At 41.5% G+C, this 13,365-nt stretch overlaps 1 protein-coding gene across 1 annotated transcript in view; it reads left to right on the top strand.

Annotated features, from left to right (window-relative positions):
• The window catches only part of LOC309533262 (uncharacterized protein), a 464,396-nt gene that overhangs the window by 246,029 nt on the left and 205,002 nt on the right, over positions 1-13,365 (top strand). The window contains exon 5 of the mRNA XM_082224621.1: positions 8,057-8,130. Within this exon, the coding sequence (XP_082080747.1) occupies positions 8,087-8,130 (44 nt within the window). The 5' untranslated portion in view covers positions 8,057-8,086. The remainder of the gene's footprint in view (positions 1-8,056; positions 8,131-13,365) is intronic.

Below are 13,365 nucleotides of genomic sequence, written 5' to 3'. Positions count from 1 at the left end.
GGTAGGTGCTCAAGCTTCTAAGCAGCCTCCATATTCTCTGCTAGTTGCCATAGTACAGGCAACCTTTTTCAGCCGTGGGCTGGCCCACCGTCCCTCAGATCATGTGGTGAGCCAGACTATTTTTTTTGGGGGGGGGATGAATGAATTCCTATGCCCCACAAATAACTCAGACATGCATTTTAAATAAAAGCACACATTCTACTCATGTAAAAACACGCTGATTCCTGGACCGTCTGCGGGCCAGATTGAGAAGGTAATTGGGCCGCATCTGGCCCACAGGCCTTAGGTAGCCTACCCCTGCCATAGTATATTCTGCACCACCATAGATCCATCCCTGGCATAGTTCCAGTGGAAGCAGATATATTGGGTTGTATTCAGCTAGCTCTTGTGCAGAGTAGTCTCCTTAAAATTAATAACTAAGACTGCCTTAGGTCCATTCATTTCAGTGGGTCTGAGAAAAATTAGTTAAACACAACCCTATGAGTGGAATTCACCCAACAAGCCATATCAGTGGAATCCCTGTGCAACAGGACTTTGCCCACTTTCTGTCTACCCACCCACCCTGAAATTGGCTCAGAAGGGTCAGAAGAACCCGCAGAAGAGCACAAAGTGGGTGGAGAGGGGTAATAATTCTGTCTCGCAAGCTCCCTGTGCTATGACAAATGTTGCACAGAGGGAACATTTGTCATAGCACAGCATTGAATTGCTCCATGTCTTTGTCTGCTTGTTATAGAGTGAAGTGTTCCCAAAAGATCTGATGCCCCTTTATGGTCCTGGTGTTCTGATCTGCAGCGCAAGCACAACCTTGCAGCTTTCCAAAGAGCCTCCCCGTGGATGATGCGTTTCTCACTAGAACGGCATTCTTGCCAACTGCACACTCAAAACACAAACTTTCATTTTGGCGAGTCACTGATATTTCATTGGCTTAGTCAGCCTAATTTGAATAAGTCAGTCTTATGTAGAATAAATTGTGATTGTTTTAATATTTTTTCTAGTTAAAATTCCTCGTGCTACAGCAAATCTTCCACAAGAAGCTGAGTACTGTAAATAGAGACTCATGGCTGGCTCACTGCATGACAAAATGTGTTTCAAAACTGAACCAAACACAAATCATGCAGAAATCCAGGTTTTCTCTTGAGCTACACTGGGAAAAAATGAATATACATGCAAATATTCTTTATTTCCTTTTGTATATTAAATTTCTATCCCACCTTACCCAGAGAAGAAAATTGTTGTTTTCTTGACTATATGTATTGTGAGTGTGGAAACTTATTTTTTGGTGACAGAATTTGTATTTTAGGAGTGGAAAGATCAACATCTGCTCCTGCAAGATGTGTATACTACCAAAAAAAAAAAAAACCACATTGTTATTAATGACAGATGGACTACATGCAAAATTCCTAATTGTTGTTGTGTAAAGTTTTGAATCCTACTTGGTCACCTTGTCAAAACACTACTTGGTTTGCAATCTGGCCATAACTGAACCTTTTGGTGAGTTTGGTAGATGATTTTCAATAATAATAATAATAAAAACATGATAATAGAAATGCCACAGAAAATATCAATAACTTTAATGTGCAAGGTTTGTTAACACAGAAAGCAAACAAGCAAACTTGCTCTCCAGTGACTGTCACTAATATTTATTCGTCCAGTGACTGTTAATCAAACTAAGTTTACAGTCCCGTATAGCACCTGTCACAGGTGCTGATCATTAATCAGCTATTACGGCAGTTTATTCTGCTGCTGACAACTTGCAATTTTCTACTGAATCAGCTAGTTTGTCAGGTGGGAATTATGGCAAAGCACATGTGACAAAACACATCACACATTTTTTTCCCTTTTTTATCCCCCCCCCTCTTTTTTTTTTACATTTTCAGGCTTCTCTCTCTTCCTCCTAACCCCTCTTCCCTTCTCTCCCCCTCTCCTCCTTTTTAGACAAACAATATCTGGGAACTCAGAAGTAATAAGGCGGAATGTATAATTAATTACCCAGCTTGCTCTAATTAGGGATGAATAAGTTGTGTCCCTCTCATCATCACAAATGTGGTGATGGGTAATACCAGTTTATGCTGTATTAACTGCAAATATGCAATCCTTCTGAGAGCACTTTTGTTGATGAATTTGATGAATGTGACAATAATTAGCAGAGACAGATGAGAGCTAAATTACTACTGACAATGTAATGCTATCCCGCTTGAGGGTCTGAGAACGTGGTAGGCTAACATGGCAGGGACTGGGGCCTCATTTCTAATTAATAGTCTTTTTTTTCTTTTTTGCCAGTGGGGGGAAAAAAGAGGAACGGTAATTGTTTTCGTCAAAGGCTGCAGGGAGTTATCAGGGTAATAAAGTTAATTAGCAGAACAAACATCCTTTCACTGCCTTACCAGATTGAGGAAAAGAGGGTAATTCAAACTGCAGAAAGATATGACTAGATGAGATGATAAGGAGAAAATTTTTTACACAGGAGGCCGACAGAAGAGAATCCAATTTTTCCCTTCTTCTTTTTTTTCTTCTTTTTTGGCTTGGCTTCTGGAAATGAATTACACATTCCCCTCTTTCAGCTACACAGTTGCTAATGTAGAAAACTTTATTGTTCACAATTGGAAAGGGAAATAAAGTTTTCAAAGGATCATGTTGCATTGTTAAATTTTGTCTCGATCTTTCGTATCATGATTGGTTTGTTATATTAAATGCATACACATCAAAAGAGGTTTTTGTCCCCCTAACATTTAACTCTGTTGAACTGGTGGTGCTCTTTCTTCAAATTGAAGGCTATTTTTATTCAATTATTAATGCAGCCACTGGACTCATTAAGCTGTGTCATTTTACAAAGTTGAGAAATAGTTATTGCAGGGTTCCAATTAATTGAGAAATTTCTTAAGAATCATTTTTGTTCTGTTTGCTGCAGGGTCTCTTGGCCATCACAGAAGTAGCCCTAACAGATCATTAGTTTTCACTAATGAATATAAAGTTTCTTCCAGATGTTGAGGTTCTTAAGTCTATGAAAAATAAAATTAATCCTTACCACAATGTAATGTAGCAACTGGTCTTCAGATGAAGTCATAAAGATGCTAGAAAAATGCAGGCCTTCTTCATGTGTTAACAAATCAATTTGGATTTCTCTTTAATTCATCAAAGATACAATAAGTGTTGGGGGGGTTGTAGACAAGATTTCTATTAAGTTCACCATGAGCTTTGCATTTTGTTTTGTTTTTTAAAAAAGTGAACTTCCTTTCTAGTTCTTCTGGAAGGAGAAACATGAATTCTGCAGCACTAAAAACCATATTTTACAGAATTCCAAGCCTTCAGAACATCCATTGATATTCAAACTCCATTTCATGATTGACTTGCTTCTTTCGCTGTTCCTGGATTCCCCTGCAGAATATGATTTGGCTCACAGCTTTTGTCCTTTGGTCCTGTATGTCCTGAAGGCAATTGGAGTTGTTCACTTTGTTGGTGCCTTCTCAACTTGTAGCACATTGCAGTTTGTGTTTTGTATATTAACCTGTAGAAGGTTGATGTGTGATGGGCATGGTGCCTTGGGAAGCAATTTGAATGAGTTTATCTTCAGGCCTCATTCAACTTTATGATTCTGTTACGACAATATTGGGTTGGTGTACTGACTGTACTAAAATAGAAACTCTACATGAAGGTCATTTGAATTCTGAATATTTTTAATAAATGCTTACTTTGCTTAATTTATTCTGCTCCCATTTGCCACAGGAGAATGGACAAATAGGATGGACAGCCCCATTACCTGTAGGAAGCCACACCCTCTGGCTACTGGAAAATCTCAGCTCCCCTTCTGCGTTCTGTAATTTTCTTCAGGCAGAACCCATGTGGTTTCAGGTTGCAGTCTTAAGAACTAGAAGCTTGTTTAAAGATAAAAAAGCCACTCTGAAATTGTCAGGATGCTGAATATTACACCCAATCATAGAATTGTAGAGTTGGAAGGGACCCTGAATCTGATCCAACCTCTAGCAGTGCAGGAATCTGAACTAAAGCATCCATGACAGATGACCATCCAACCTTTGCTTAAAAACTTCTAATGAAGGAGATTCCACCAACTCTAATGGGAGTCTGTTCCACTGTCAAACAGCTCTTGCCATCAGAAAGTTGTTCCTGATGTTGAGTTGGAATTTCCTTTCTTGTAACTTGAATCCATTGGTACCGGTCCTACCCTCTGGAGCAGGAGAAAACAAATTTGCTCCATTTTTCATGTGGCAGTCCTTTAGATATTTGCCAATGGCTATCATATCTCCTCTCAGTTTCCTTTTTCCCAAGCTTAACATACCCAACACTCTCAAGTGTTCCTCATAAGGCTTAGTTTCCAACCTTTTATCATCTTGGTTGCCTTCCTCTGCACACATTCCAGCTTGTCAATATCCTTCTTAAATTGTAGCGCCCAGAACTGGACACAAACACTGCGCAAACAGGGCTGGCCCTAGACATTTTCCCACTGTAGGCAACATACCACAGTGCAGCCCCCTCCCTGCCTCTGCCATTGTGCCTGCATTCCTGCCACTGCCACTGCACCCTCACCTGTTGCCCTCACCTGCTACCATGACACAGTGGTGAAGGCAACAGTGCTGTGGCATCGGTGAGGGTGAAGACAGGGCTGGCAACAGTGGGCATGGGGAGAAGATGGAGGGGGTCAAATTCACCACCTGAGGCAAATGGTTTCACCTCACCCCATTGATGGGCTGCCCCTGACAAATATGTATTGTTACAAAGATGTTTAGAGGAAGCAGAAGAGTTTGGATTTGATATCCCGCTTTATCACTACCCGAAGGAGTCTCAAAGCGGCTAACATTCTCCTTTCCCTTCCTCCCCCACAACAAACACTCTGTGAGGTGAGTGGGGCTGAGAGACTTCAGATAAGTGTGACTAGCCCAAGGTCACCCAGCAGCTGCATGTGGAGGAACGGAGACGCGAACCCGATTCACCAGATTACTAGTCTACCGCTCTTAACCACTACACCACACTTGAGACTTTTATACCACATGGAACTAATTTAATACTTCACAGTCTGTTATAGTTGCAGTCTTTTTCTGAGATCAACTATAGAGATAGGAATTGTGAGAAGTGACCAGCACAATTTTGCCCTAGAGCAGCGGTTTTCAACCAGTGTGCCGTGGCACCCTGGGGTGCCTTGAATGATGGTCAGGGGTGCCACAGGCAACACTGGCCTCTGTCCCTCTTTCCTTTCCTCTCTTCCTCTGGTGCCCTCTCATGTCTCTGCCTCCCAAAGGCTTGCACAGCTGTTAGTTGCAGCAGCCCTGGCTACAAGCTCCATAGGCAAATGGTGCCTCTGGGGCTGGCCAGGGGGTGCTGTGTGAGGAGGCACCTCTCTTTGGGGCGGGGGGGGGAGCTCAGAAACCAGGGGCAGCAGCTGCGGCTGCCAAGGAGAGAACTCGCCACAAGGGAGGGTGTTTGAAAAGGGGTTGAGGGGCTGCCAGTTCTGCAGGCAAGGGGTGACATAACTGGACTCCTGAGCCCCACAGCGGTGCTGCAGAAAGAATGTAGTTGGTCAGGGGAGCCATGGACTCAAACAGGTTGAAAACCTCTGCCCTAGATTATGAGATGGGTTTATTTGTTTTACCAAAATGATACCAAGATGCATTTTCATGTGGTTTAAAGGTATCTTTCTTGTGTCTGTTCCACATCAATTTGTGTGCCCATGCAATATTTCTTTTTAAAAGAAGAGCAAATTCTTTAGAATTGAAATAAGTCAGATTGATTTCTCAAACTGCCACCAAGTACAAAAGAGGCTGATTAATGGCCTGCAATTGTGAGGACTCATTTCTCAGTCCTATCCGGATAACTAGGAATCCAGGCACAGAGGCCACTATTTGAATTTAACCTTTCCACTGATAGCAGTGGTAGCAACAAGGGATGATACCTTACCAAAAATAGCATAAGCCTCTATTTAGAAATGTGGGGATTTGAATAGTTAGCTGGCTATGTTCTCATATCTTTCTCCTCATTCAGTCCATTGCAGAGTACAACAATTATTATTACTATTAGCAATAATAATGCTAATGGTACTGTAGCATTACCATTATATTTTCCACTGGTCTTCCAAATAACATAGGGTGGCACACATGGTTTCCCCCACCCTCATAATGCTGTAAGGTAGGTTAAGTTTGAGAGATAGCAGCTAGCTCAGTGAGCTTCATGTCTGATTGGGGATTTGAACTCAGGTCTCCCAGGTCCTAATCCAGCACACTAAACACCATACCACACTATCATAAAATGATACCTTTAGCATCCTTGGTAGTTGTGAGGCAGGAGGGTTCTTGGTGTCATGATGTGATAATTCAAGCTATTAGCTCCAAACCCTAGGGAGCCCACGTGGGTCAAAACATGCTGTCCCAAGCTTGCAGGCGGGGAGTATATATGAGAAGTTTTGTAAAGCAATTTGGATAATGGTGACAGCAGCCATGAAATTAAAAGATGCCTGCTTCTTGGAAGAAAAGCAATGACAAACCTAGACAGCATCTTAAAAAGCAGAGACATCACCTTGTCAACAAAGGTCCGTATAGTTAAAGCCATGGTTTTCCCCGTAGTGAGGTATGGAAGTGAGAGCTGGACCATAAAGAAGGCTGATCGCCGAAGAATTGATGCTTTTGAATTATGGTGCTGGAGGAGACTCTTGAGAGTCCCATGGACTGCAAGAAGATCCAACCTCTCCATTCTGAAGGAAATCAGCCCTGAGTGCTCACTGGAAGGACAGATCCTGAAGCTGAGGCTCCAAGACTTTGGCCACCTCATGAGAAGAGAAGACTCCCTGGAAAAGACCCTGATGTTGGGAAAGATGGAGGGCACAAGGAGAAGGGGACGACAGAGGACGAGATGGTTGGATAGTGTTCTCGAAGCTACCAGCATGAGTTTGACCAAACTGCGGGAGGCAGTGGAAGACAGGAGTGCCTGGCGTGCTCTGGTCCATGGGGTCACGAAGAGTTGGACACGACTAAACGACTAAACAACAACAAGCATGTTGGGATTAACCACAAACATGCTACTGTACACTGATTCAGTCCTGCATTAATTTTTTTTTTTTATTTGAAGCATTTTTACTCTGATATTTACCTGAAAACTTGACAGACTGAGGCTTAGTTCTTAGAATAACCAACTAGAATGAAAACAGTTCCAGGAGAGGAGGTGCAAAACATTGCTGGTCTTTCAGCACAACTGATAGTGACCTCCTTCTCTCCCTCTGCTGCAGTGCAATGAAATATCCATTGGTATCACGAAGGCTGCAATTCTACATCTACTTACTTGGAAGAAAGCCCCCTTAAACTTAGTTTGTTTGTTTATTTATTTATTTATTTGAATTTCTATACCGCCCTTCATCCAAGGATACAGGACGGTTTACAATATAAAAACACAAAAATACATCATATACTAACCAACAAAAACAATACCCCCCTTGCCCCAGTATTGTGCTGTATATGTGCCGATTGTGCTCTTAATGACTTATCCCTTAGCTGAAAGTGTGAACTGCCTCCATTTAAAAGTATTGTGCTTGAGATTGCGCAAAGTCACATGAAATCCCTGTCTCTAGTGTCTTGATGCTACGGAGTGTGTGTTTTCATCCTCTGTTGAACTTCCATATTATTGAAACCTTATTGTCATGAGTCATTCGCTATATATTTCAGGTGTCCATATTCCTCTTGATCTGCCTCCTAACCCCAATTTCCTTTTACAAAATAATTGAACTGTCTTCCCCTAATCATTGACTGGCACAGCTATCCAAAATGATAATACACCTCCGTGGCGTTATGAAACTGCATGCAAGAAAAGATTTGTACACAAGGTGGGGATGTTAGCAACCAGCTCCATTTTATCCTTGTCACAACCTCACAATAAATAACAAACACATTGTTTTTGGTCTGAGAGCTCCGAAAGATAAATTTGGGTGCTCGTGCTAAGACTGAGCGATAGGAACCGCAAATCCTGGGATAGGAAGGACTGCCTAATAAACACAGATATCAACATTTACTGTTGAGTTTAAAGGCAACTAAAAAAAAAAAAGAATCTTCCTATCTTTCAGGGTTTCTCATTTCTTCTGAAATAATTCACCATGAGACTCCCAGAACATTTCAAGCACAAGTTGTATCAAGTAAGGTAGGTAGCTATAATGGCTGTTGTTTTTTGCCTGTTTTAAGCACCCAGTAGCTGTGGTAAGAGCAGCAATTCAGATTTGCCTACTGAAAATGGAGTGCCTTCTTTCAAACCAGCGTAGGACAAAGTCTGAAACTAAAACCAGGGAGAAGGATAATAAATAATGACAACAGATGTTTGTAAACCAAGGGGCTCCTGTGTTCAGTGTTTCCATGTGTTGTCTTGTCTTGATGTGCTGTCAGCCTCCTCTCACCTGGGACTAGTGATATCTTATCAAAGCTGAAGCAGTTCCTTTTCACCACAAGCAGATAATAGCGCCTTTCAATTTGTCATACGGAGAGTCTAAAAGAACCATGGGAACGATTGGTCAGGTGACAACTTGATGGACAGCTTGACAGCCCTTAAAGCATCATGGGAAATGGCTGTCACCTGATTTTTTTTTTCCAGAGCTACCAGGGAGATAACCTTCAGTGTGATTTGGGGGGGGGGGGATCTGAATATTTGCAGTTGGGTTTGGTAATGGCATCATGTTTGCTTAATTGATAATGTGGATGAATTGAGATGATTTGAAATGCTGTCATCTAAGCTGAGATAGTTGCAGCCTGCAGATGATTCTGACATATTTACCTTAAAAAAAAATAAAAATAAGTACTTTAGTTAAAATGAATTTGTACTCCAAACATTGATGATAGGTCAGGGAATTTTAGCATTTATTTCTGTTTTTTTTTAAATGTTCTCATTTATTTTACTACTTCTGCTGTTGCTATTACTACCATTTCCAACTGGCTACTACTAATGAATGCAGTATGCTTTACATACATTTTAAACCCTATATGTAGTACTATATAGGCTCTGTAAGTGGAATGAAAAGCATAACTGAAACAATTGGTAAAGTTCTGATTATAAGTAAACACAAATAATAGCAGACCAGAGGTTTGATGGTGTTCTATAATAAATGTTTTTTTGATACGGTGCTTTGACACAAAACTTTGTGTCAACAGTATCATTATGATATGTATGTTGTACGGTGATATGTGGTATGGAATCATAGTATGTTTGTTAAATATGGGTTATTGGTTTTATTTTTATTGCCTTCCACCATGAGCGCTAGAAAGACAGATACTAAATAGTTTTATTAATTACATTTTCAAAATGTGGAAGTATCAGAAGGTCATCTAGCCCAACTTTGAGAGAAGTCCGTCCATCTTTAAAATAAATTAGGAGGCAGATTACAATATGGCTCTCTGTTCAAATGTTTGTTTTTTCAAATGCAGGTATCTGCTTTCCCTTTCTTATTTCCTTCAGCTTGAGGGCCACTTTCCGCTTTCCCGGAAGGAGGGTGCAAAGGAGGGCTGGTAAGGGGTGTAACCTGGGCAGAAAGAGAGGCCTGGAGGGTCTGAGGTTCCCCATTCCTGATTTACATTAGATGAAAGTGGAAAGTGGCCCTCAAGCTGAGGGAAATAAGAAAGAGACAGCAGAAGCCTGCATTTGAAAAACAAACATTAGAAGACGCTTATAAAGGTGTTTTTTTTTTGCAAAAGTTCTTTCCTTTCCTTTTGAGTTATATTTTATTAAACTTTAAAAAAATTCACATATACACTCTAATACATAATGTTTTTTTCTTTTCTTTTGTCGACTTTCCACCCCGTTTTCCATTGTGTTTTTTATATCTCCCCCTTGCTGCACTCTCTCTTCTACCATAGTAGGACAACAATAACCTCTAATTCCTTCTGTTGCTCATAGTTCAGATCCTGCCCACAAATACATCATACTATAGTATTTCTTTAAATTGTGTTTGCAAAAGATCAAGACCATTGGACTTCAGTGGGACACAGAGCATACAGTCAGGCTCATATTACTGCAAGTTTTCATCTGCACGTTTCTTATACTAAATTAATTTGACGTGTACAGTGCCAGAGGGGCTATGGCCCTGGGCACAGGTTTTTGAGGGGGCAAAGACCAGGCGCCCCCACACAAACACTCCCAGTGTGCTGCAGCCTGGCACTCCTATCCTGGACGTCAGATGAACCAATGTCTGCAGAGAGGAGTAGTGGGCCATGCTGGGAGCACCTGCTTCAAACCTGCCAAGTGCTGTGTTGGCTGGCTGGGCTTCCACCTGTACAGGCAGGTAGGCATCTCAGCTCAGCCCTGCTTGGCTCTGATGCAGAGGGTCACTCTGGTGATGTGAGCAGCAAGGGCTAGGGTGCCGAAGCAGGCTTTTTAATCCTCTGCACCCCACCCCTCGTGCCTGCACCCTGCGGGCGGGCGCCTCAGGAGCTGGGAACTCCTGCTCCACCTCTGAACACATACACCTGAGATTAAGTGTATGCTTCCAAGTGGCGTCTGTATCAGTAGCTTGGATATAAACACACTGAGGATATCCAGTAGCACCAGTGTTTCTGGCCTCCATTGCTTTCTTTGAAGCACAACTCAGGTGCTTGATTTGGATACCACACCCTAAATTGCTTAGCCTCTGTGTACCAGAGAGAGCACCTTATTCCTTCTCTCCATTGATCAAGGATGCCTTCTGTTCACTCCATCTGGTTGATAAGGTTATGCCCAAAGCAGACCATCCATCCAGTTGGCAGAGCGATCCAACCCCCTTTTTCACTGGGCAAGGGATAGGGAGTTTGGATTGCTGCCCCTCTCAGTGTTGTTAGTGGCTTTCCGGGGATTGAGGCAGGAGTTTTCCCCAGACCTACCTAGAGTGGCTGTGGATTGAATCTGGTACCTTTTGCTACTGAGATATTGGCAGTTTCTCCCATTTGAAAACAGGGACTTCCTTAAATTTTGACTTAATCAAGGTTATGCTGCGTTGGAGGTTCTTCCATTCTCAAGGGCTCCTCCACAATTTTGAAATTCCTTCTCCTTGGGGAGTCATCAAGTATAATCCAAATTCACAAATAAGACATTAAAAGTAAGTTTGTGTGTGTTAGATAGATTATTCTATATTAAAATAAAACAGGAAGAAGTTTAAACCCTAGCACTTCATGGGGTTTATAGTTCACTCCCTGTTATTCTAGAAAATATCAAGAACAACTTGAATAAATGTTGTTGTTTTAACAACTTATGCCACCTCCTTTGCTTCCCCCACTTGTTTCAGTCCATGTAAAGTCTACATTTTACCTCTTCTTCCCCACATCCTCTTCCCTACATGCTTGAAAAGCATTCTGTATCCCTTAATAACTCATTTTGCCATATAACCTGGAATTTCCTTTTGCAAAGCTTCCTTGAGATTCCTTGACATTGTTCCACCTGTTCTTTCATCAGGACAACCCTGGAATATCCTGCTAGTCATTTCCACCTTTGGAAAACCCTTTCTCCCCCTTTCTGTATCCCATAGGAAATCATTATTGATATATGTAATAATGATTTTCAGGACCAAGTTAAGACTGCATCAGCTTGCAGTGTAATTTAGAAGCTACTTAGCACATTTAATTCCACATAGATCAATGTTTCAGTAGGTTCCAGCTATTACTGCAGTTAACTTGTCTAGCTCCAAAAAGACTTATACAATGCATAGTATATTCTACCCCCAAAACAGACATAGAATCATGGTTCATAGACTGAAACTAATAAGGTATCTGGAATAGATTGGAAAATCATTACAGTCTAATCCACAAACCAGTCTGGCTGGAGTATTTGCTTTTATTATGAAAGTCAATTAGATCAAAATCAACTCATGTCTAGCATTCCAAGTATTCGGGTCATAATTACAATCACTTTTGTTTTTTGTTTTATGTTTTCATTCACATGAATGAAACTGTTGTGAGGAAAAAAGAGTCAGTGTGGTGTGCAGGACTTTAACATGGGAAGCTGTGTTTCACATTCTGTTTCAGTCTAAGGTGACCACATGTAAAGGGGGATAGAAGCATTTTGCATTTTTAAAAGTGTAACAAAGAAGAGAGAACTTTAGCAGGCATGACAAACAGAAAAAGCATCTGCCAGAAATCTCTTTTCTTCTAGAGAACGCTTGAAGAACAGCAGCCTGGCCTTCTTTTGTGGGTGACCTCTCCGCTTCAGTCTTCACTTTTTGGGTAGCCTTAGGACAAACCCCGTCATTTAAAGAAATATTATTGTGATGCTTTGGTCATGGACCTAGAGTGGGCTACAAGCCAGGAATTGGTTTCGAGATTGTAATGGATGGATTTCATGTAGGGCACTTCCACAATGTCGTGCTCATCAAAATGCTACTCCATTTCTTCTCTCTATTTTATCCAGATTTATCATTTCTGCTAGCTTAAAAAAACCAATACCTGGATTTTCTGTGGAAATGGTAATAGTGTATCTGATTTAATGGAAAAATAACATGACACCGCATCTGAAGAAGACGTTGTCAAGTGGACTCTATGCGAAACTTGCATGCATGGCCAACACCGAGTTCACGATAAATTGCCTTGCAAAAGCACCCTTAGAATTGTGCCCTGGTGTAAAATAATTGAGTTACTATGTGCAGAACTGTACACGTGTTTTTATTCCGGGGAATTTTAATTTGAAATAACAACTACTATCCTTTGCATTTATTCATCATTAGTTACACAGATTATCATTGCCACTACACTGCACACGTATATTAAAGGAGTGGGGGAGAATCCAGCATTTTACCTTCTTTTTACTTCCCTGAGTTTATGCACAAAAATGAGTGAAGAGGTTACTAATGTATGTTGTGTGCCGGCTTCCTCTCCTGGCCCTATGGCTACCCCATTTCCCCCCAAGGACCTCTGGCATTGCAATGTGCATGGGGACTTGTGTCCCCCCCCCCCCGCCCCCCGGTATGTCTCAAATGCCCAGAGATACGTTAACTCTGTGGAGGGCCTAGCAGATGGTGAATCTGGATGCAGATTTTTTTTTTTAAGATGAGCACGGGGAGGTCTCTTTTTAGCTTTTCACAGCTTGCTGTGGATGGGCTTATTGTTCTGGTCAGCTGTGAGTTACAGAGTCTATGGTGTGAGATACAAAGAAGGACCTTCCCTTCTGTCCCAAGCACCTCTTTGTTGAATTTCCTTCTGTGAAATAGTTAATATTGGGACTAAATATTTCTTTTCATCCTTATTATGCTTACTTTTAAGGCTAGATCAATCTGCTCCCAATTTCTAGTGCTAGCTTTTCAGATGTGGAAACTGAAGCATTCGACCCCCCCACCTCTTCCCCTTAGCCGTTTACCTAGTTCTTTTCCTACCAAACGCTAAATGCTCTCAAAAATTGCCCTGTGTAACTATTCCCCTTTGTCTTTAAATA

This window comes from Podarcis vaucheri (assembly GCF_965113315.1).
Source record: "Podarcis vaucheri genome assembly, chromosome: 5".
Lineage (NCBI taxonomy): Eukaryota > Metazoa > Chordata > Lepidosauria > Squamata > Lacertidae > Podarcis > Podarcis vaucheri.
Note: the sequence above shows the minus strand (reverse complement) of the source record. Positions and strands in the feature narration are given on the sequence as shown.